Here is a 21236-nt window from a genome sequence, read left to right as displayed (position 1 = left end):
CTTCAAAGGCCTGGGGGCTGCAAGGCTAACCCACCTGTGCCACCTCACACATAGACATGGAAATCCCAGAGTCAGGCAGAATGAGGTCTGTATGCCCTTCTGAACTAAGGAGAAGGGGCTGGGGGTCTGGGACTTCAGAGGGAAGGGATGCACCTCGCGGGGCAGTGAGAAGAGCCGGTGTTCGGTAAGATGTTTGTCCTGCCAGGGGCGCCCAGCCGGCTCCGTCGGTAGAGCGTGTGACTCGTGATCTCGGGGTCATGAGTTCGAGCCCCACGCTGGACATAGACGTTATTTAAAAAGACGCGTGTGTGTGTGTGTGTATAAGGTGTTTGGAAAGAAAGGTGTTTGCCCTACCACACAGATCGGTCGCTGAGGTAAAATTTATCTGTGCTAATGACCCTTGGTCTGGGAAAGACGCGCAATTTAGACGGTTGTGTGTGGTAAGACAGGGACAAGAGTTTCTCTTGAGGCTGCAGGTCTCAAGTGCCTTCAGCTCAAGACAGTCTTTGTGCCAAGACGGCACATTCTGGGGGGCCTGCCCCGAACCCCTTCCCTACCCTTCACACCTTAGTTGTAGACTCCTGTTCGTGATTTGGGACAAAGAGCTGGATCCAAGTCAGCCTGTATTGTGTCCCCTTTCTGCCTGCTCTCGCAGCCACTGAACCCTGGGCTTGTTCCCAGCTTCTTGGTGACCGTGCCGCGGGGTAGATGTGGGTGGTGTGACTGGCCACAGCGGCTCTGATCCAGGTGCTGGGGCAGCAGTTACGGACAGACCTGTCCTGCTGGTGGGCGGGGGCCTGACTGCCCGGCCTGCTGTCCTGAGGTGCTGTGCCGGCCCCTGAGACAGGACAGTGTCTCCCGAGAGGCATTGTGCCAGTCCGGGTGGAAAGGCACCAGGGGACACGACTGTCCTCCGACCACAGAGGAGGAGGCCGAGGCCCCGCTGACAGCCCTCTCCTTCCCCTCTGGATGCTCCACATTCATTCTCTGCGATGCTGCCGTCAGAGCACCCTTAGAGCTCTTGAAATCTGCAGGGGACTGCTGGAGCTTTCCAGGACTGGTGAACTTTGTCCGTTACGGGCAGGTTGGCCTTTTGGAAACAGCTCAGGTTGGTAGGGCACTAAGCCAGGGCCTGAGCAGCAGGGTGAGGACAAGACCCGCTGTGACCTACTGGGTAGTGATGAGGTTTCCTCAGGTAGCACCAGGGACGCTCCTGCAGGAGCATCAGAGGGCCCTGGGCAGGCAGGGTCTCGGTGACACTCGGAGGCAGCAGTGACCCCTGGGGTATTGTGGTGGCCGGGCCAGGCCTCTGCAGGGCTTCCCAGGCTGTCCACACTCAGCCTCTACTGTGACTCGGGCTGGTTCCGGCTCGAGCTTCTGCGTCTTCGGGGGCCCCTCACAGCCGTGGGGGACGTTGGTCTTTGTAGGAGCCCTGCCTCTGGAAAGAAGGAAACTTGATGTTTAAACTCCCCAGCTTTGCTGGTCTACCCAAGGCGGCTGCTGGAAACGTGGGTGGCACCTGGCCAGTGTGGTTCTGGAACAGTGTGAGCCGTGCCGGTTCTCAGGGTGCAGCGTGCCTTTGCTTGAACCATACTCTGCTGCCCACATCTTATTCTTTCAGTGACTGAACTAGGCTCCTGTGTGCTCACCGGCTTCGTGGTCTCCTTGGGGCTGGTTTCCTGTCTCTTGTTTCTGAAGATCTTGTGTCCGTTATTGACTTGTCAGAAGTAGAATTGATTCAACGGTGATAGTGATTTTTCTCTTGAAAAGTGAAATATAAGGTGATGGGAACAGAGTTGGTCTGTTTGAGTCTTACTGTACCTGCAAGTTGTAGGCTGTGGGGTTAAGGGAAGCTTTCTTCTGTGTTGGTTAGCAACACAGGATTAGAAGCCACTGAAGTAGAAATGGAATGATTAATTGATTTCTTCATTCATTTAACACGTATTTTTTGAATGTGGACCATGTGCTGGGCGTCCTCCCAGGCCCTGGAGTTAGGGTGTGAGCACCTGGACCTGGGAGCTGCTCTGGGAGCGAGCTGGGCCTCCGTGGGTCACGATGGACACTGAACAGCACGGTCTCTAGTGGAGCCCCCCAAGGGTGTCCCCTGCACGACACCATAAGGCAGGGTGGTCGGGAAGGGGAGTCATGAGCAGAAGCCTGCAGGTGGTCAGGGGCGTGGAGGGAACGGTGGCATGCTTAGAGCTCCCGGGGCAGGCGTTCAGGGTCCAGGGGGGCTGAGGGGCAGGCAGCCACGTGGGGCTCACAGGCAGCAGCCCTGGGTACAGCACAGTGCTATCAGGCTGTGTGGGAGGTGGCTCCTGGCACGCTGGAGGTCAGAGTACAGGGCTGGGAGTCTGGGGCATCGCCAAAGGGCAGGTGTAGACAGAGGGGCCTGAGCGGAGCCTTCAGCGGGAGGATGGGAGGTGAGGGCCCGTGGGGGGCCCAGCAGGAGAGTGGGTGCCCTGCAGCCAGAGAGGAGGGTGGTGGCAGTGGACGTGAGCTGTGAATCGGGACGAAGCGCTCCTTGTTCCTAGGCTGGACTTTTCACTCAGGTCAGCGCTCCCCTGCTGGCCCTGCTCCGTCTGCGTGACGGCCCAGCCCCCACAGCCTGCAGAACTTTGAGCAGAAACCAAATGCTTCGTAGTTTTGTCATATGTTAGGAGAAAAAATCTCAATGATTCTCATGTTCCAGGGGCGCCTGGGCGGCTCAGTTGGTGGGGCGTCGGCTCAGGTCATGATCCCGGGGTCCTGGGATCGAGCCCCGCATCGGGCTCCCTGCTCCGCGGGAAGCCTGCTTCTCCCTCTCCCACTCCCCCTGCTTGTGCACACGCTCGCTCTCTCAAATAAATAAATTAATTAAATAAAATATAAAAAAAGATTCTCATATTCCGGTCCCAGTAAGCGGTATTCATGTGACTCCTTATACTTCGTTTTGCTTTTCAAAGGATAAAAAAAAGTAAGGCATATGCTTTCAGTTGTGCTTCTGTGAGTGTCTCTGAGGCTCCCACTAGACCTTCAGAGATTTGTCACCTGGCAGGTGTGTGGCTCCCGCCTCCCTCCCGAGAGGGCAGATCAGGGACGTGGCAGATGTGGCCGCATCCTCGCCGGCAGTCGGGCTGGGCTCAGCCTCCCCTCAGACTGTCGAGCCCCGTTACTTCATCAGCCGCTTGCGGTCTTGCGTGCTGTGCCGTGTTGTCCACGCGCTATGCTGAGGGCCTGCCCTCGCCAGGTCCTTTGTGGGGACGGGCTTCACCTGCCCCACGTCACCTCCGCTCTGCTCTAGGCACCAGGGCTGGGTCGGGTCACTGAGATTTTAGGGCGGGGGAGACAAAGTCAGGATTCTGCATCTCGGTCGCACTCTGCACACCCCTTCCCCCTGCGTAATTTCTGCCTGTGGGTTTTTCACGTGTGAGCCGCGTCTGAGGAACAAGCACGTCCACACCTCAGCCCACGTGGCAGATCAACCATGGAGGTCTGTCTCTTCTTTGAGACCACAGGAGACAGGACACGAAGGGACTGACAGCGGTGAAGGGGACGGAAGGGCCTCAGCTGGAAAAGCAGCAGCTCGCGGGCAGGCGGCTGGCCTGGCGTCAGTTGGGGGGCTGTGTAAGGGGCAGTGACCCCAGCGTGTGCACCCGGGGTACCAGGCAGGCAGGAGCTCCTTCCCAGGCAGAAGCTCAGCACGGTTCTGTTTAACAAATTGAATTACCCCTGCGAGCAGAAGCAAGGCAGCGGGTGAGTCCCAGCGCGCCCCTTGCAGTCCGTGGGTGCCACCCCCGCCCCAGCAGTCTGCTTGCGCCTTGACGGGCGACGTCGTGCTGTGCTCGGTGCTGCTCCCTCTCTTGCTGGCGGGTAGCGCACCGGGCGCTCGCGCCGCTCGGCTCCCCGCTCGCCCGCGGACGGAGCGCACCCTGTGCTCGCGCCGCTCGGCTCGCCGCTCGCCCACAGATACATGTGTCAGACATTTGGGTCGTTTCCAGTTCAATGCCATTTCGAACAAAGTTGCCGTGAACGTTTTGGCAGGCCTCTATTCATTTGGGTAAATAACTTGGGAGCATAGTTTCTGGGTTGTGCGCTGGGGCACGTTTAATTTGGTAAGAAACCGTCAAACTGCGTTCCCAGACGCTGCTCCACATCCTTGTCAGCACTGAGTGTCGTCGGTCTTTCCCATTTCAGCTGTTTATAGGGTGGGTCGTGGTGTCTGTCTCGTTGTGGTTTTAATTAGCTTGTTCCTGATGGTCAGCATGTAAGCATTTTTTCATGTGTTCATTGGCCGTTAAGATATGTTTTTTGTGAAGTGTCGGTTCACTTTTTTTGCTCTTCTTCCAAGGTGGATTATTTGTCTTCATGTTATTGATATGTAGAGTTCCTTATGTACTCCAGAAACAAGTCCTCAGGTACGTGTGTTACAATGATCTTCTTCCGTCCGGGGCCCCGCCTTTTCCTTTCCTCAACAGTATCCTATGACTAGCAGGTGATTTAATTTTGGTGACGTTCCAGTGAGCTTTTTATTGCCGCATTCCTGAATAGGAGCATCCAACTAAGGCAGGATTATGAGACATTTGAGAATTGCCAGCAGCATGGGAAAGAAGCCAAGAGTAACAGGGAGAATGGCCCTGATAGAACGATGATTCCTGCCTGGGTCAGTGATCCTGCAGCCCATCACTGTGTGCCCTCTTCCGGGGTGAGGCAGCAGATGTGCCCACACAGGCCTCTGGTTGTCTGTGCCGGTCTGGCCGTCCGCAGGTGAGCTGGTGATCCTGTGACCCCCCTGCCGTCTCCACAGGTGAGAACTTGAGCCTGTCTGGAGCAGGGTGGGGACAGGGCCAGCCTCGCCTCATGTCAGGTCTTAGTTTTCAGGCTCTTGGGGTGCATTGTGGGGCCTTCCTGTGATTAGTGCTACCAGAGATGTGTTTTGCATCCATAACCCAAGAACAGGATGCTAGGAGGAAGGGCCATTCACAAAACAAAGAATTTTGACAATTAAAAGTATATTTAAAGAAATAAATTCAGAATGTAAATAAAGAAAATCTAGGAAAAAACTTAAGAGACGTGGAGGATAAATTGGAATGTTCAATCCAGCAATCACATTCCAGAAACATGCAGTGGGAAACAGGAAGGGGCAGACTATTGAGGAAATGGACCAGTTGCTTCTCGGGGCAGGGGCTTCAGAACAAAAGAACGGCGGAGGCCTGAGCAATAGCGCGAGATGTTTCAGAGAAGGGGAGAATGGGTACGGAGCCTGCCCCGCTGCTCAGCTGGAGCTCAGCACGACAGACCGGCTGTGAGGTGTGAGCGCAGGGCCCTCGGGTCTGCACACAGGTGGAGGGGGGACGCCTGCAGATGCCGGGCTCAGCCGGAGTCTCCTGGAAGTTACTGGATTATGCTCTGCAGCCTGGCCAGTGGCCAAGGGCTCAGCCCTCAGCTGCCTCCATTCCCTTCTGAGTTCAGAACAGTGGGAACCAAGAGATGGGGGCCTGAGCTGAGCAGACTCCCTGGCGTCCCCAGGATTGGGTAGCCCCAGCTACAGGGCCCAGCTGGCGGCCCCATTCTCCCCGAGTGCTCCGCAGGAGCCGGTGGGCCTGGGCCAGGCCAGAGCTGGGCTTCCAATCCCCCGGTGAGGCCGCGTGGGGCATGGGGCACGGCAGAGGCGCTTCCCAGGAGGAGGAAACCACAGACAGGAGGAGGCGCAGGAGCGCCGAGGAACGCACAGGGAAGTGTGAAGAGCAGCCGGAGAGACAGCTGTGCCACAGTCCAGGGAGAAGCCAGGCCAGAGTGTGGAGGCCGCGGCCTCTGGAGGGGCCACACCCCAGGAGAGAGGGTCACGCTGCGCAAGGGGACACCACGAAGGAAGGGAGGGGGTGGGACGACCGAGGAGAGAGAGGTCGGGGGAGGTCGGAGGGGAACCCAAACTCCAGGAGAAACAGTGGGCTGTCAGTTGTGAGCTGCGGTCACCTTCACTGGTGGTTGCGTGGTGAGTACTGCTCTTGTCATAATAACGTGTCGGGTTTTTAGATTCAGCCTGGGGGTGAAGCTCAGAAGACTGTCTGCTTGCAGAGCCGGGGTCAGCGTACTGGCAGGTGTGGGATGGGGTCCTGGCGAGGAGCCGGCGGGGAGCAGTGTGCAGACCCAGCCGGAAGCAGCCAGAAAGCTGTTGGCAGTGCTACCCCTCGCAGGGGCGGGGTGAGCAGGCCCAGGGGCCTCTGTCCCGAGTCCCCAGCAGCTCCTTGTCTGTGTGTGCCCAGTGGACAGGCCCGGCAGCTCTGTGGCGTCTGGCAAGAACTGGTGGCCCCCTGGGCAATCCGTGGAGGCCCTCTGACGCCTGGTGGGGCACCTCCACCACCAGGGGCCTCTGTGTCCTGCGGCTTCGGGCCTGCTCGCCCGCTCACCTGGTGCTTCGTTGTGGCGGGGGCTCTGCTGGGGCACGGCAGCCTCCTCTCACCGCCGGCCCTTTCTGTTTCAGGAGCTGCTGCTGGAATTTGAGTCTGAAATGCAGAAGAGGGAGCACGGGTTCCGCCTGCAGGCGGACAGCATGAGCAACGTGGTCTTGACTCATGAGCTCAAGGTGGGGGATGGCCTTCGGGCGGTGACTGTTCCCTCCTCAGAGGTCAGGTGCCGCTCCTGAGCCGTGAGGCCACCTCTGGGCGGGACGGCGGGGTCCACACAGAGGCCTCCCTCGCTGTACAGGGGCCAGGGGTGACATGCCTGGGGAGCGCCCGCCACGGTGCCTGCCACGTGGCCCGTCTCACGAGGGACAGAGGAGGGCTGGTGCCCCGACCTTGGGGAAGGGTGCCCCCCCAGGATAAACGGCCACCCGACCCTGGTCGAGACAGCCTGTCACTGGCCTGTGTCCTCTGTGAGCACTGGGGATGGGCCCCCAGGGAGGTGCTGCTCGTCCCCCATTTACAGCAGAGGCCAGGCAGGTGGTCAGGGCCTGCGTGCACCTTGTGCACCCGGCTGCAGTGAGCGTGGGTTCCCTGGTGCACCAGTCCACCGGCTGCCGGGCACACACGAGCAGCGTGCACACCTGACCTTTAGCATGGAGACGGGCCAGCCTTGAGGAGGCGGGAGGGCGTGCAGGGGAGGAGGAAGCAGGAGAGGGCACCTGGTCTGGCCTTGCCACCTGATAGGTTACACTTGTGTGGGCATGCAGCTGGTGTCAGTAAGAGCAACCCCACCCTAGCGGTCAGGGTGGGCCCCTCCCGCAGGCCTCCAGCCTTCCCACAGTGCCACAGTCCAAGGGCAGCACTCGGCAGCCAGGGCCCCCAGGAACCCTGGCAGTTCTCTGTGGCTGGCATGCAGACCAGGCAACTCCCAGCCCAGCCGCACCTCCTGGCAGGGACACCGGTTCTCCGCACCCTCTTAGGCCCTGTCTGGCCCCCTGACCGCACTCCTGCAGGAGCCCTGCCCCCCGCCAGCCAGGCCCAGGCTGCCCTGCAGTGACTTCAGGAGGCCTTGGGGACTTCTGAGAGCTGGCGGGGAGAGGGCTCCTGGACGTGCCCTGAGCTCCACAGTGGGGTGGGCCCTGCCCCACCTCCATCTGCCGTGCCTGGCCGTTACAAACCCGGGAACACCTCCCTCGGAGGGCGGCAGCATGCACGCCCCGTGGCCTGAGGCGGGTGCTGCAGCCATTATCGTGGCCCGCAGTCGCAGTCACGGAAGGCCCAGAAAGGTTGTTCTAAAATGGAGCCATGCTCTTGCATGCTCCACCTGCTTGTGTGAGTCCAGTATCAGCAATCTTCACATAGGAACCGGGACGGTCTTTTGGGCTCGCCACGCGTGGGCCCCGTTGTGGGGTGCGGCGTGCCCTCAGAGGTCGTGGGGCCCCGGCATGTTCACTGGGGGGTGCGTGAGGACACCCTCACTGATGCGCTGCTTCTTGAGTTGTTTTCTGTCTGCTCGGTTCCAGTTCCAGCCTCATTTTGAATTCTTTGTCTCTTGAAGGTAAAACTGCTGAACAAGGAGCTCGTGGCTCTGAAGGACGCGGCCGCACAGGCCGCGGAGTCGCTGCGGAGCGCCGAGGCCGCCAACGCGGGGCTTGAGGAAAAGCTGCAGCACAGTGGCCAGGAGCTCAGGGACCTGGCCGCCGCCAAGGACGCCCGGTGCGCAGCTGCGCCTGCCTCCTCTGGGCTGGGGGCTTCCGCCTGTCCTGGCTTGCTGGGGGCCGGCCTGGCTGTGGGTCCTCGTCTGCTCTCCCCGCTAATACTTCCTCCCTTTCAGGATAAAGGACTTAGAGGGCAAACTAAACTGTGTGCAGCTCTCCAGGAAGAAGGAAGAGGAGGTGTTCAGGAGGAAGTGAGTGTTCCTGGCTCCCAGCCTGGCCGCGTGGGGTTAGGTCCAGGCAGGGGCTCCCACCAACCCAAGGGCCATCCGGCCTTTGAATTCACTGCCTTGGGTCGGCTTCCATGCTCTGTCCAGGATTTTCTCAGTGGTAGTTAGGCTTTTTAGTGTTTTAAAACTTTTTTTTTTTTAGGTTTTATTTTTAAGTAATCTCTACACCCAACGTAGGGCTTAAAGTGAGAACCCCAAGATCAAGAGTCACGTGTTCCACTGACTGAGCCAGCCAGGTGCCCTGATGTTTTAAAACTTCTAAACTTAAGAGTTTTATGAACTAGGGAGCACCTGGGTGGCTCAGTTGGTTAAGCATCTGATTCTTGATTTTGGCTCAGGTCAAGATCTTGGGGTCGTGAGATCGAGCCCCATGTCGGGCTGGCGCTGGGCATGGAGCCTGCGTGGGACGCCCTCTGCCCCTCCCCCAGCTTGAGCACATGCACGAGCTCTCTGTCTCAAAAAAGAAGTTTTATTAACCAGTTCATTAATTTTAGACTGCAGCAACAAATGTTACTTTGGTGATATGGTCACCTTTCATTTCTACGTTATTTTGGCAAAATAATCCTGCTCTCCTGGTTATACATTCTCTAGATTCTCAAGAGCCCCCTTCTTCCTGCCGAAATGCTCACCTCATCCCTCACTGTGGGCTGCGTGCCCCGCACTGCCAGGTGTCAGGATGCCCAGCCCGTAGGTGGCACGGGGACTCTGAGAAAGCCCATGGTGGCCCGCCCAGGCTGAGACCTGTGAGGCCCACAGGATGAGGAAGGCTCAGAGAGGCACAAGGCAAGCTTCTGGGGGAGGGCAGGTGTGGGGGAGCACGTGCCCTTGGGAGCAGCCCGGGCCTGGGGTGACGTGGGCCCCGGAGAGCACGAGGCGGGCACCGTCCACCGTTCCACCTGTCACCCTCTTCCTTTTCTGGAAAGCACCAGGGTGGCTATGGGTGAAGCACGCGTGTGGTGGTTGTGAGGATGCTCTGTCACGGGAGTGGGCAAGGCTGGTGGAGCATGGGCCGTCTGGGGCATTTCTGTGTTTTCTGGCCATGATGTTTGTGCGCTCTGAGGAGAAGAGCTTTACAGCCTGTCCGTCTGCTGCCTTTGCACCTGCAGTCAGACGGAACTGGGAGCTGCCTTCCAGGCCACTGCACAGGGGGAGACTATCGGCCCGTGTACCCCTCGGCTAGGCTGGCGCGTGGGACAAGGGCGGGCGTTGTGTGCGTGCTTCTGGGGGCATGTGGGGCCACGACACAGCAGGACGTGGTCCGGCTTGGACCCACGCAGGCCCGTGGTGCTGCTGGGATGTGCTGTGGCGGCCAGCCTTTGGGAAAAAACAGTGTTCCTCTTCGTGTCCAGAGCTAGAGCCTTTTTTTTTTTTAAAGTTTGTTTATTTAAGTAATCTTTACATCCCGCGTGGGGCTTGGACTCACGACCCCAAGGTCAAGAGCCGCACACTCACTGACAGCGCAGGCCAGGTACCCCCAAAGTGTTTTTATTCATAAACTGAAATAGTTGAAAATGAATATAATTTTTAGCATATTATAAATATTGGCTTTAAGAAGTAAAACCGTTCAGGGGTGTCTGGCTGGCTCAGGTGGTGGAGCACATGACTCTGGGTCTCGGGGTTGTGAGTTTAAGCCCCATGTTGGGTGCAGAAATTACTTTAAAATCTCTAAGAAAAAAAGAGTAAAACTGGTCACTTTTTTTTTTTAAGATTTATTTATTTTAGACAGAGAGTGAACGTGCACATGTGAGGAGGAGGCACAGAGGGAGAGAGAGGAAGTTTCAAGCAGGCCCCCCGATGAGCAGGGAGCCCGATGTGGGGCTCGATCCCAGGACCCTGGGATCATGACCTGAGCCAAAGGCAGACGCTCAACCAGCTGAGCCACCCAGGTGTCCGTATAGCGTATTTTTTATGATTCATAAATTTGAAATCAGTCTTCTCTAACATAATGCATATATTTATATAAACTAAAAACAATGAAATTTGCTGGGGCCACAAGGCTCTAAGTGTTCTAAAAGGTTTCTACATGAAGGTATTCTGGTAATTATTTGCACATACTTTACAAAACAATATACTATACTATAAAATTCAATAATTAAGTAAACTGTAAGTCTCCTTAGGAATGCCCCCCGACTGAGGGGAAGGGGTCCCCGCATCAGTTTGTGAGCACCTTTGTGGGGCTGGCCACCTCGTCACACGCACAGCCCGCAGACAGCCGGGTGGGCTTTCTGGCAGCATCCCCCAGGCTTTGAACGCCTTCCAGTTACGAGCCAGGAGCCACCTGCTGGCCTCGCCCCTGCATGACCGTCTGTCGTATGTCTGCTGGTCACTCCATAGGAGCAAAGAGCTGGTAGTGCCTGGCTCAGTCGGCAGGATCATTCACGTTCTCTGTTTCCAGAAGTTTGGATAAGAGGCTTTCCTAAGACTTATTCCGGGACCGTTACATACACCTGGTGCCCTTCTACTTAGCGGCAGCTTGGGAAACCCTCGTCCTGAGAGGCTGGGAAACTGGAAGGTTGTGACTCGGAGTACACGTTCACCAGCATGACATGTATACAGTAAGATGCTCTTTATTTTGCTGCAAGCTTTACCATTTCTCCCTAAAACCTCAAGCTTGCAGATTTCGTTTCCAGTTAGGGAAAGCGTTCAGCAGACCACCTAAGCAGCAGAACCCACCTTGCTGTGAAACCATTAGCTGGTCGGGTTGCCCTGCAAGAACATCTTACTTTGTTTTTCAGTCCAAGTGAATCTGTATGTGTCTGGAGGAGTAACCTCAAAACCCTGAGAATTACAGAGCACACCTGTAAAGTGTCCTAGAGCGGTCTGGTACAGTTTAGGGCAGTTGAGGGCTCCCGCGCTTGGCGCTAGCGCAGATGCTGCCCCTCGGACGGCGCCGTGGGACTCTGTGGCGTCACGGGCGGCACAGAAGGCGGGCTTCCCACCCCGGAGTCCGCTGTTTGCCTTTGAGAGTCACTGACCAACAATCACGCAGTGCGGTTCGGGAGTGACTCGACTCCTTCACTAGCCGTCTCGACCAGACCTTTCCTGGTTTGATGAGACAGAGGCTGTGCTGCCGGATGCCGGTGGGTGCAGACGCTCACACGTGTTCCTCTTTTGCTAAGAGAAGGTCGAAAATATTGAACAGGTTGCAAGATGGATGAGGCTTCATTGTAATTGGAATGAAAAGTACGTTAACGTGACGTGGAAAATGCAGCTGGAGGGGCGTCTGGGTGGCTCAGTCAGTGAAGCGTCTGCCTTCGGCTCAGCTCGTCGTCCCAGGGTCCTGGGGCCGAGCCCTGCGTCGGGCTGCCTGCTCTGCGGGGGGTCTGCTTCTCCCTCTGCCGCTCCCCCTGTTTATGCTCGCTCTCTCTGTCAAATAAATAAATAAAATCTTTTTTTTAAAAAAAAGAAACCATGTAGGGGGCACCTGGGTGGCTCAGGCGGGTAAGCGTCCGACTCTTGATTTTAGCTCAGGTCATAATCTCAGAGTCGTGAGTTCAAGCCCCAAGTTGGGCTCTGTGCTGGGCATGCAGCCTGCTTGAGATTCTCTCTCTCCCCCACCCCACTCTCTCTCTCTCTCTCTCTCTCAAAAAATAAATAATAAAAAAATAGCATGTAAAATTACATTTTTTAGGGCTTCTAAGTTTTTTTCTTTTTAAAGATTTTATTTGACAGAGAGAGACACAGCGAGAGAGGGAACACAAGCAGGGGGAGTGGGAGAGGGAGAAGCAGGCTTCCCGTGGAGCAGGGAGCCCGATGCGGGGCTCGATCCCAGGACCCTGGGATCATGACCTGAGCCGAAGGCAGATGCTCAACGACTGAGCCACCCAGGTGCCCCTAGAAATATTTATTTTTTTAAAGATTTTATTTGACAGAGTGAGAGCAGGAACACAAGCAGGGGGAGCGGGAGAGGGAGAAGCAGGCTTCCCGCGGAGCAGGGAGCCCGATGCGGGGCTCGATCCCAGGACCCTGGGATTATGACCTGAGCCGAAGGCAGATGCTCAACGACTGAGCCACCCAGGTGCCCCCCGGGGCTTTTAGCTTTTTATTGAAACCAAATAGAATAAAAGCATAAAAAGTCCTGAGCGTTGCCAGTCAGATGTCTTCATGACGCCCACCAGCCCACGCTGTCCTGTCCAGACGGACGTCTGTCCTGGTGAGGAGATTCTGGTAGGTCTGGCATTTCCGGCAAAGACAGAAGAGCCGCTGACGTCCCTCGGTCCCCAGTCGCCCTCAGCGTTCCGGGTGACTGACGGCTGCTGAGCCGAAAGCCGGTGGGGGTGGCGGTAAGACTGCTTTACCAGAGCTCCCATCGCCGGGGTCTTTCTTCTGGGGGAGCGTGCGCTCCAAAGCCGTCCGGGGATGTGGCGTCTAAGAACTGTTCGCCAGTGTTTACCTGAGGAGCGTGAGCTGCTGGTCAAGCGGCCGCTACAGAGGTAGCTGGGCAGGATGCGCTGCGGCTGAGGTCCCGAGTGTGGCAGCCGCTGTGCACGGGAGAGGGAGTGTGGTCTGGGGTCTAGCCGGGCCCTGGGCACTGCGTGACACCTGCCTGTGTTTCAGGCATGAGGAGCTCGACCATCTGGCCAGGGAGAGGGATGTGGTGCTGGCGGCTGTGAAGGGCGCCCACGCGGAGCAGCTGCAGGTGCTGGAGGCCAGGGCCCTGGGGCTGCAGGCCCGCTGTGAGGCCCTGGAGCTGCAGCTCCGCAGGGCGGAGTGGAGGCAGGTCGATGCCCTGAAGGAGAAGGACGCCGCCATGGACAAGTGAGTGTGGGCGGGAGGGCCACTGACCGCACCTGCTGCAGGGCGGGCACTGGGCGGGCGCACCTCTACGGCTCTCTGGTCCTTTTTCTTAACCCTTTTTCCCCTTCTTTTTCAAATTCTGCCGTGTGTGTGTGTGTATGTGTATGAATATGCAGTTATTTGTGGTAAAACATACGTAATGTAGAATTTACCATCTTAACCATTTCAAGTGCACAGTTCGCTGCCGTGTACCGCCACCAAAATGTCCCTTCCCGTTCCCCTCCCCCACCTCCTGGAACCCACCGTCTACGCTCCGTCCCTATGACGTTGGCGACTCTAGGACCCTCATATGAGGGGACCCTGCAGTATCTGTCCTTCTGTGACTGGCTTACTCCCCTTCCCGTAATGGCTCCTCGGTCCACCATGTTGGAGCAGGTGACAGGATGTCCTTCCTTCTCGTGGCTGAGTGATACTCCACGGCGTGGGTGGACCTCATTTTCTTTACCCATTCATCTGTCAGTGGACACTTGGGTTGTTTCCTCTTTTTGGCTGTTGTGAATAGTGCTGCTCTGAACATGGGTGTGCAGATACCTATTCAGGTCTCTTTAAAATTTGGAGGGGGATATACCCAGAAGGTGAATTGCTGGATCATATGGTAAATCTATGTTTAACTTTTTTTTTTTTAAGATTTTATTTACTTACTTGTCAGAGAGCATGAGAGTAAAGCAGGGGGAGCAGCAGGCAGAGGCAGAGGGAGAAGCAGGCTTCTCGCTGAGCAGGGAGCCCGACGCGGGGCTCGATCCCAGGACCCTGGGACCATGACCTGGGCCGAAGGCAGACGCTTAATGACTGAGCCACCCAGGCGCCCCTATATTTAACTCTGTCCCGCTGTGTGCGGCATCCACTGGGAACTGGACTTGGCATTGGACTCCAGTCCTGGCTGCCAGTGACGAAGTGATACTTGGAGAAGCTGTGTTTACTAAGAATGTCTGATTAAGACAGTTAAATCAGGGACGCCTGGGTGGCTCAGTCAGTTAAGCGTCTGCCTTCGGCTCAGGTCATGATCCCAGGGTCCTGGGATCGAGTCCCGCATCGGGCTCCCTGCTCCTTGGGAGCCTGCTTCTCCCTCTGCCTCTCTCTCTCTCTCTGTCTCTCATGAATAAATAAATAAAATATTAAAAAAAAAAAAAAAGACAGTTAAATCAGTCATTGGTTAGGGTTTACTTTACTTAGCAGCTGGCTTTTCCTGTATGTTTGGGGAACGTGCCTGGCTCCGTTCCAGAGAGGGTGCTCTGCCAAATTGTATTTCCATCAGGGGAGGATGGCCCTTACAGCTGTACAAACCAGGGAGTTAGTGCTCACTCAGGAGGGTTTCCTTAGATTGAACCTATGGTCTTGCTTGATCTGTTCAGCACAAGCAACGGCAGTTACGGAAGCAGATGTGACAGTCTGACGGGCGGATGTGTTCCCGCCGGGCTGCGCGGCTCTGCGTGGGCCCTTCTCACAGCTGCTTCCGGAGCTACAGAACTTCCTTGCGTGAGGCCCTGGGCCGGCCTCCTTCCACCTGCACCCGCCTTTCGATGTGTCTGTCCCTGTGTTTCCCGCTCCTCCGTGCGGTCCGGCACGTGGGCCGTGGTCGGGTGCTGCCCGGGGCCGCCGTGCCCGGGACAGTCCGTATCTTCTCACGCTGAGACATATGCTGTTTGAAAACCAGCAACAAAAACAGCCCGTGTTTTGAGCTATTTCTTTGGGCATATTTGTGGTGATTTTCCTGAGGGCACGAGGTCGTGAACGCCACAGTAGAGAGGCCATGGCCCCGAGAGGCTCTGCGAGAACCCGACCGTGCCCTGTGCCTACCGTACCTACTACGACGGGGTCACAGCCGGCCACACGGGTGGCGCCAATTTCCAGCGTCCACAGTTACGGCGCAGAAAGAAAGAGGGGAGACTGTTGAACCCAATCAGGTGGTGCATCGTTAACAAGTAATCAGTATAAAGACTAATAATTTTTGCCTGAAAAAAATTATTATGGAGATATTTTGCATTTTTTGGGTGCTAAATTTTGAAGGTGCATCTCAATTCAGACCAGCCACGTGCTCAGGAGCCATGCGTGGCCCGTGGCCCCATGGTGAGCGGCACAAGCCTGAGTGCTTGACTGCGGGGGTCCGGGACGCGGTAAGGGTGAATCCCCACGCTCTCCAGAGCCCCGACCTTATCGGGCTGGGTCGGTCTTAGCAAACTAGTGCAGGGGCTGGACTCACATTCGGGAGCACAAGCAGAGCCGTGCGGTCGGCAGATCCCTTGGTCGGTGTGTGTTGCAAACAGAAGACATACAAATACAGCCCCTGAGTTGTAGCGGCTTCTCCTTTCGTTGGGGGGGGGCTGCCACACTCGGGGTGCATAGGAGCAGTGTCGGGGAGCGTAACAGGTGGTCCACGCAGAACGTCCCCCTGGTGCTGCTTGAGGCCCGGGCAGGGGACCTCCAGGGCTGCCAGCCACTCTCCCACCTGGAAAGTCAGAAAAAGCCTCAGTGACGAGTTCCCTGCTGGCTGATGTCCTTTGCCTCTTAGAGCAGAGTTGCTGACAGATGGGTGACGAGGAGGGCTACACTTCAGGAATCCAGATGAGGGCCCGGGGGTTTTGTGTCCCCCTATCACGTCAGACACTTGGTGCTGGTGCAGCGCAGCGGCCGAGGCCCAGACCCCGTGGGGACGCAGCTCCAGGGCAGCGCGTGCTGAGGTCCACCTTGGCAACGGTCCTGGCCTGCTTGGTCACCCAACCACCCTGCGGTACCGGGGCAGGCCGTGCGCCTGGAGCGGGGGCCAGGCAGCCCCCAGGCCGAGCAGTCCCGGCCCCCGCTCCAGGCACTTGCACGGTGTGTTAGCTGGATGTGTTCTGAAGTTCCCAACGTCGTGTAGCCCTTTGTGGTGTTAGAACAGGTGTGGGTCAGGATGGTTTGGCGAACCGTACTAGAAATAATTTGTTGAAAGTGTATGAAGAACAATGGTCTTTTTCCAGTGGCTGAGAATCATGCTGGAAACTCTGTCAACAGACTCTCTTCCTCCTCTGAAAACGTCTGGCGCCATGCAGCTTCCAGGCAGGTTGGCAGCAGAGCCCAGAGACGCTAGAGGCTCACTAGCAGCCTTGCTGTCCTCCGGAGGTGGCGATTCTGTCCCTCTCCCTGTAGTGATCGGGCTGCAGACGGGCTGAACCCCAGCGGCCTGTTGTGCTGCCCACCCTTCGGCTTCCCTGGGCAGTATCTCTAGGTGTCTTCTCTAGAGCTCTTCTTCTGGGGAAGCTTATCCAAGTTGTGGTGATTCTACCAGGGAGTGTAGGGTTTCTATAGGACCTCGTCTTACCGTTGAACTTGAAGACATGTGTCTGCACGTTGAGGGGCTGCCCGAGGCGTGGCAAAGGTGAGCCCAGCGGCACCACCCCAAGACCCCCATGGCTCACTGTCCTCTGCACGTCTGGCGCGGGCTTGGCGTGTTGTAGGTGTTCAGTGGGCACCTGGGTTGGTGGGATGGACGGGTGGGTATTTCTTCTCGGGTAGGACCGTTTCCTAATCTGGGTGAGGAAGTCTCCACCCTGATCTGGAGACACTGGCGTGTGGGTTTCCTTTGAGGGCGGTGTGCATGTGGGTGTGTGTGTGTGTTGGAAAGCTTGAGTGAGCACCACACCCACATTCACACAGCTTTCCTTCTTTGTGCAGACTTCGGGAAGATGCATCAGCTCTAAAATCCGGCTGGGATGCCCAGATCGCTCAGCTGTCCAAGGAGATGATCTCCAAGGACCTTCAGCTTCAGTCGCTGCAGGAAGAGGAGGTAGAACTCAAGGCACATCTGGCCAGATGCCAGCAGGACATCGGAAGGTGACTGTCCCCACAGCTTCCCCGAGAGCGGTCTTTTCGCTGCGCACCTCCTAGGGGCCTGGTGCTGTTCTGGGTGCTGCGGGTACAAAAGGGAACAGAATCAAGGCCCTGGCCTCGCATCCTATTGAGGGAGAAAGACAAGAAACAGGAAAGAGAAGAAGAACATCTGGTCGTGAGAAGGGAGAGCGCAGGAGGGACGGGGTGATGGAGGGTGGCCGGAGAAGGCCTTTCCCCGGGAACGGGCCCGGGTCCGGAGCGAGCACCACAGCAGCGTTCTTGCTGCTCGGTCCCGTGTGGACAGTCGCTGCTTCGTGTCTCCTGTGTGATTGCTAAGGAACGCTTGAGTAAAGAACGTGTTCTCTCTCTCGAGGAGTAACTTAAATACAACAGATGCCCTTGTTTCAGCTGTACGGTTGCTGACTCTTGACTCAGCCTCCCCCGCAGCCGAGGCGCGAACCCTGGCCCCGGCCCCAGCCCTGCGGCCCCAGCCCTGGCCCCGCCTGCCACTCCGCATTCCGTCTGTGTGCACTTTGCATCTGGCTTCTCTGCATGCTTGTTGCACGTTTTCTATGTTTCTGTGTCAGTTTGGGGAATTTGTGTCTTTCAGTGAGTTTGCCCATTTCGTGTCATTGTTGACTTTATTGGCACGGAACTGTTCGTGGTGTTTCTTTATGTTTCCCCAGTGTGTGCAGAGCCTGTCGTAACCATCTCTGTCCTGTTCGTGATCAGCCTAGCTGGACATCTGTCGATTTTACAGATCTTTTCAAAGAGCCAGCTTTTGGTTTCATTGACTTTTCTCAGTTGTTTTCCGCGTTTTTACTTTCATTGACATCTACTCTCAAAAGATTATTTCCTTTCTTCTGCTTCCTTTGGCTTTAATTTGATGTTCTTTTGACAGCTTTTAATGGTGGGGTCCTCGATTATTATTTTTGAACCATTGTTTTTTTCTGAGAAACGTAAGCATTTAATGCTGTGAATCTCCTTCCGAGCACTACTTTACTGCGTCCCACAAATTTTGATATTATTCAGTTAAAAATACTTTCTGATTTTCCTTGTGATTTCTTTTTTGGTCCATGGGCTGTTTAGAAATGTGTTGCTAAGTCTCCCATCATTTTGAGATTCCCAGATATCTTTTTGTTACTGATTTCTGATTTAGTTCTGTGTGTCTGCTCCACGGGATCCAAGTGCGGGGAGCACGGGCATTCAGGAACTTCATGGTCACGGGACCGCGCTGTGGCGGTTCCTGACGTTTTACAAAGTATTGGCCCTCCGTGGACATTTTAAGAGTCTCATGCTCTACCAACTGAGCTAGCTGGGCGCTTCTCCGTGGACATTTTAAAAATAAACAACTCAGGGGTGCCTGGGTGGCTCAGGCGGTTGAGTGGCCGACTCTTGGTTTTGGCTCAGGGTGTGGTCTCATTGTCCTGGGATCGAGCCCCGAGTCGGGCTCCTCGCTCAGGGGGGAGTCTGCTCGAGATTCTCTCCCTCTGCCCCTTCACCAGCTTGTGTTCTCTCTCTCTCAAAAATAAATAAATAAATCTTTAAAAAAAAATAAGTGGGCTTTCACCACAGTTTGCAAAGCCCTGTCCCACTGCTGTGAGCCTTTGTGTCTGAAGATGTGCCCATGTTTGCCTTTTTGCGTGAGTGCCGATTTTGCTGGGTTTAGGATGCTAAATTCCAAATCACCTTTTCCCTGGATTTTTAAAAAATATTTTATTTATTTATTTGACAGAGAGAGACAGTGAGAGAGGGAACACAAGCAGGGGGAGCAGGAGAGGGAGAAGCAGGCTTCCCGTGGAGCAGGGAGCCGGACGCGGGGCTCGATCCCAGGACCCTGGGATCATGACCCGAGCCGAAGGCAGTTGCTTCACCAACTGAGCCCCCAGGCGCCCCTTCCCCTGGGTTTTAAACCCATCGTGTGTCACTTTATTATTGATCTGGAACAAATCACTGCAAACTTAGTGGCTTTAACGACGCCCATTTATTATCTCAGTTTCTGTGGTCAGGAGTCCGGCTTGGCTCGGCTCAGCTGTGTCCCCGGCAGAGGGTCTCACTAGGCTGGGACCACGGTGCCAGCCAGGCTGCCCTTTCCTTCCAGGCTCCTCAGGGTGGTGGCAGAGGTCCTTCCCCGCGGCTGCGAGCCCTGACAGTGCGGCTTCCCGGCAGCTACCTCTCAAGACCGGCAGGAAACCCTCCGGTGGGCGGGACAGGGTCTCGTGTGGCTCACCCGATCAGGGGCGCCCATCCGGTCGTGCACACAGCCCGCCACCCTTGGGGGAGAGGCCGTCCGGAGCCCCCCACCATGCGTTGCCCCACGCGGCCGACGAGAAGCCTGGGGCCCATCTGGCACTCTCTCTCTCTGTCCCTTAGGCTTCTCTTTCATCCTGGAACCCAGCACCGCACACAGCGTCTGTGCGTGTGGTCCTGTAAAGCTCCCCCTGCCTGGTGCTTGGCGAGCCCTTGTGGTCCGAGGATGTGCGTCCCCCCAGTTGTGCAGGCTTTTCTCCTTTGTCTCCTCCGTTCTGATCTCTCTGGACCCGCTCTTAGGTGGACGTCGGTCCTCTGAGCTCTGGAGGCTCTCTCTGTCCTGGCGGCTCCGAGCTCTCCGGCTCGGCCCGCTCTGCTCTCTGGTGGTTGCTCTGAAACCTTCTCACATTTCTCTGCTGGAGCCACTTCTCTTTTTTTTCCCCCAAGTTTGTTGGCTTTCTTCCCTTCTCTTCTTACGAATGGGTTCTTCTGTTTCTTGAGTTTGATCTTCCGTGGTGCTGGTTTCCTTGGTGTTGGGAGTCCCTGCTCCTCTCTGAACCCGAGCCTGCCCGCAGATGCCCTGTCTCCTCTGCGTCCACACTGCAGACTCTGCCCGGCTGCGCCAAGCATGCCTCGTGTCCGCGAGTGCACGGGAACAGGGCCAGCCCACAGGGGGCCCCCGAGGGACCCGACTGCAGTGTGGTAGTGCCCTCCCTCCACCCCGCCACCTTTGCTCTTCACGTGCAAGACATTAACCTCCGTGCTTTTCCCGTCCCCGGAGGTACAAACAGCAGCTGTCCGCGGCCGCGGAGAGGGAGCGGTGCCTGGAGCGCGAGAAGGTGCAGCTGGAGCTGGACTGGCGGCAGCGCTGTGACGGTGTGGAGAGAGACCACTACCGCAAGTCTGAGGACCTGATTCAGGCCCTGACCGAGGCGCGGGATCAGGTCTGCGTCCCCAGGCTCGTCAGGTTTCGTCCTGCGCTGGGAGGGCCTGGGAGCGCCCTGTGGCTCCTGGAGGAGGGCTCTGGGCTCTCACCGCATTGTCGTTTGGATTGGAAGGTGCCGAGCCTCACTGAGCTGCGTGAAGTGTAGCAACAAAGATGGGAGCAACGAAAGGTGTCCCTGTCCTGCCCACAGCCTCTGACAGCGTCTTAGTTCTGCTACATTGGTTGTCTCCCTAACTGACCAGTGCTGGGAGGCTCCCTGGCCACACCCGAGCCCGGGGCTGCCTGTCAGCCGGCCCTGGCCGCCGCGTGGTCCTGGGCCCCGGGGGCTGCTCGCTCACGCGTCTGCTGTCTGCTCCCCGGGAAGGACCCCGGAGGTTGGCACTGCTGCCCTGTAACCCTCCCAGTGGGAGCTGAGCCCCACATCTCCTCCCAGGTTGCTGCCAAGCTCCAGGAGACCGAGCGGACGCTGCGTGGCCAGGAGGTGGTGCTGAAGGCCTTGACCCTGGAGAGAGACCAGGCCGTGCAGGCACTGAGGACACAGGGGCTCCTTCCTGAGAGGGAGGTGCAGGTCAGTGCTGCCCCTCTCCTCCCTAAGCCTCCCCCGGGAAGGCCCACGCCCCAGCGGCCCGCTCCTTGAGCCTTCCCTCAACAGCGGCCGTGGGAGAACGGGGCCACACAGAAGCCAACTGGAGGCCGGTCCTCTCAGCCCTGTTCCTTTCCCGTGTCTGTCAGCAAACAGGGGCCAGTCTGGCCCCCGGAAGAGCTGAGGTGACCCTGTGCTCAGACTCTTCTTTGTGTCTTTAGTTCTTGAAATCTCAAGAACACCCACGTTCTGACGCTCTGCCGTACAGATGGTTAGTGTACTGTTGCTTCCGCGGCCTCCTCCACGGAGCTGTTATGGGGGGTCGCTGTGTGCCGTGACCCCGTCCGCAGGGACTGCCTGAGTCAGGCAGGTCTGCCGAGAACTCTGTCCCGGCCCTTGGATCCTCCGATGCCGAGGTCGGTGCCGTGGCCCGAGACACAGGGACCCTGCGGAACGGTTTGGAAGGAGCAGGGCCGGGCTCCAAGGTCCACGGTCAGAGGGGCAGGGGCAGCATGAGGTGGG

General features: G+C 57.1%; 1 protein-coding gene across 6 annotated transcripts in view; it reads left to right on the top strand.

Moving 5' to 3' along the window:
- Positions 1-21236, top strand: part of CCDC57 (coiled-coil domain containing 57) — a 95651-nt gene that overhangs the window by 6109 nt on the left and 68306 nt on the right. For all 6 annotated transcript variants that reach the window (XM_044921522.1, XM_044921520.1, XM_044921524.1 and 3 more), the window contains exons 4-10: positions 6464-6565; positions 7945-8102; positions 8221-8295; positions 12889-13089; positions 16780-16938; positions 19967-20129; positions 20565-20699. In XM_044921522.1, coding sequence (XP_044777457.1) covers positions 6464-6565; positions 7945-8102; positions 8221-8295; positions 12889-13089; positions 16780-16938; positions 19967-20129; positions 20565-20699 — 993 coding nt within the window. The remainder of the gene's footprint in view (positions 1-6463; positions 6566-7944; positions 8103-8220; positions 8296-12888; positions 13090-16779; positions 16939-19966; positions 20130-20564; positions 20700-21236) is intronic.

The sequence above is a fragment of the Neomonachus schauinslandi genome, chromosome 15 (genome assembly GCF_002201575.2).
Source record: "Neomonachus schauinslandi chromosome 15, ASM220157v2, whole genome shotgun sequence".
In the NCBI taxonomy this organism is placed as follows: Eukaryota; Metazoa; Chordata; class Mammalia; order Carnivora; family Phocidae; genus Neomonachus; species Neomonachus schauinslandi.
Note: the sequence above shows the minus strand (reverse complement) of the source record. Positions and strands in the feature narration are given on the sequence as shown.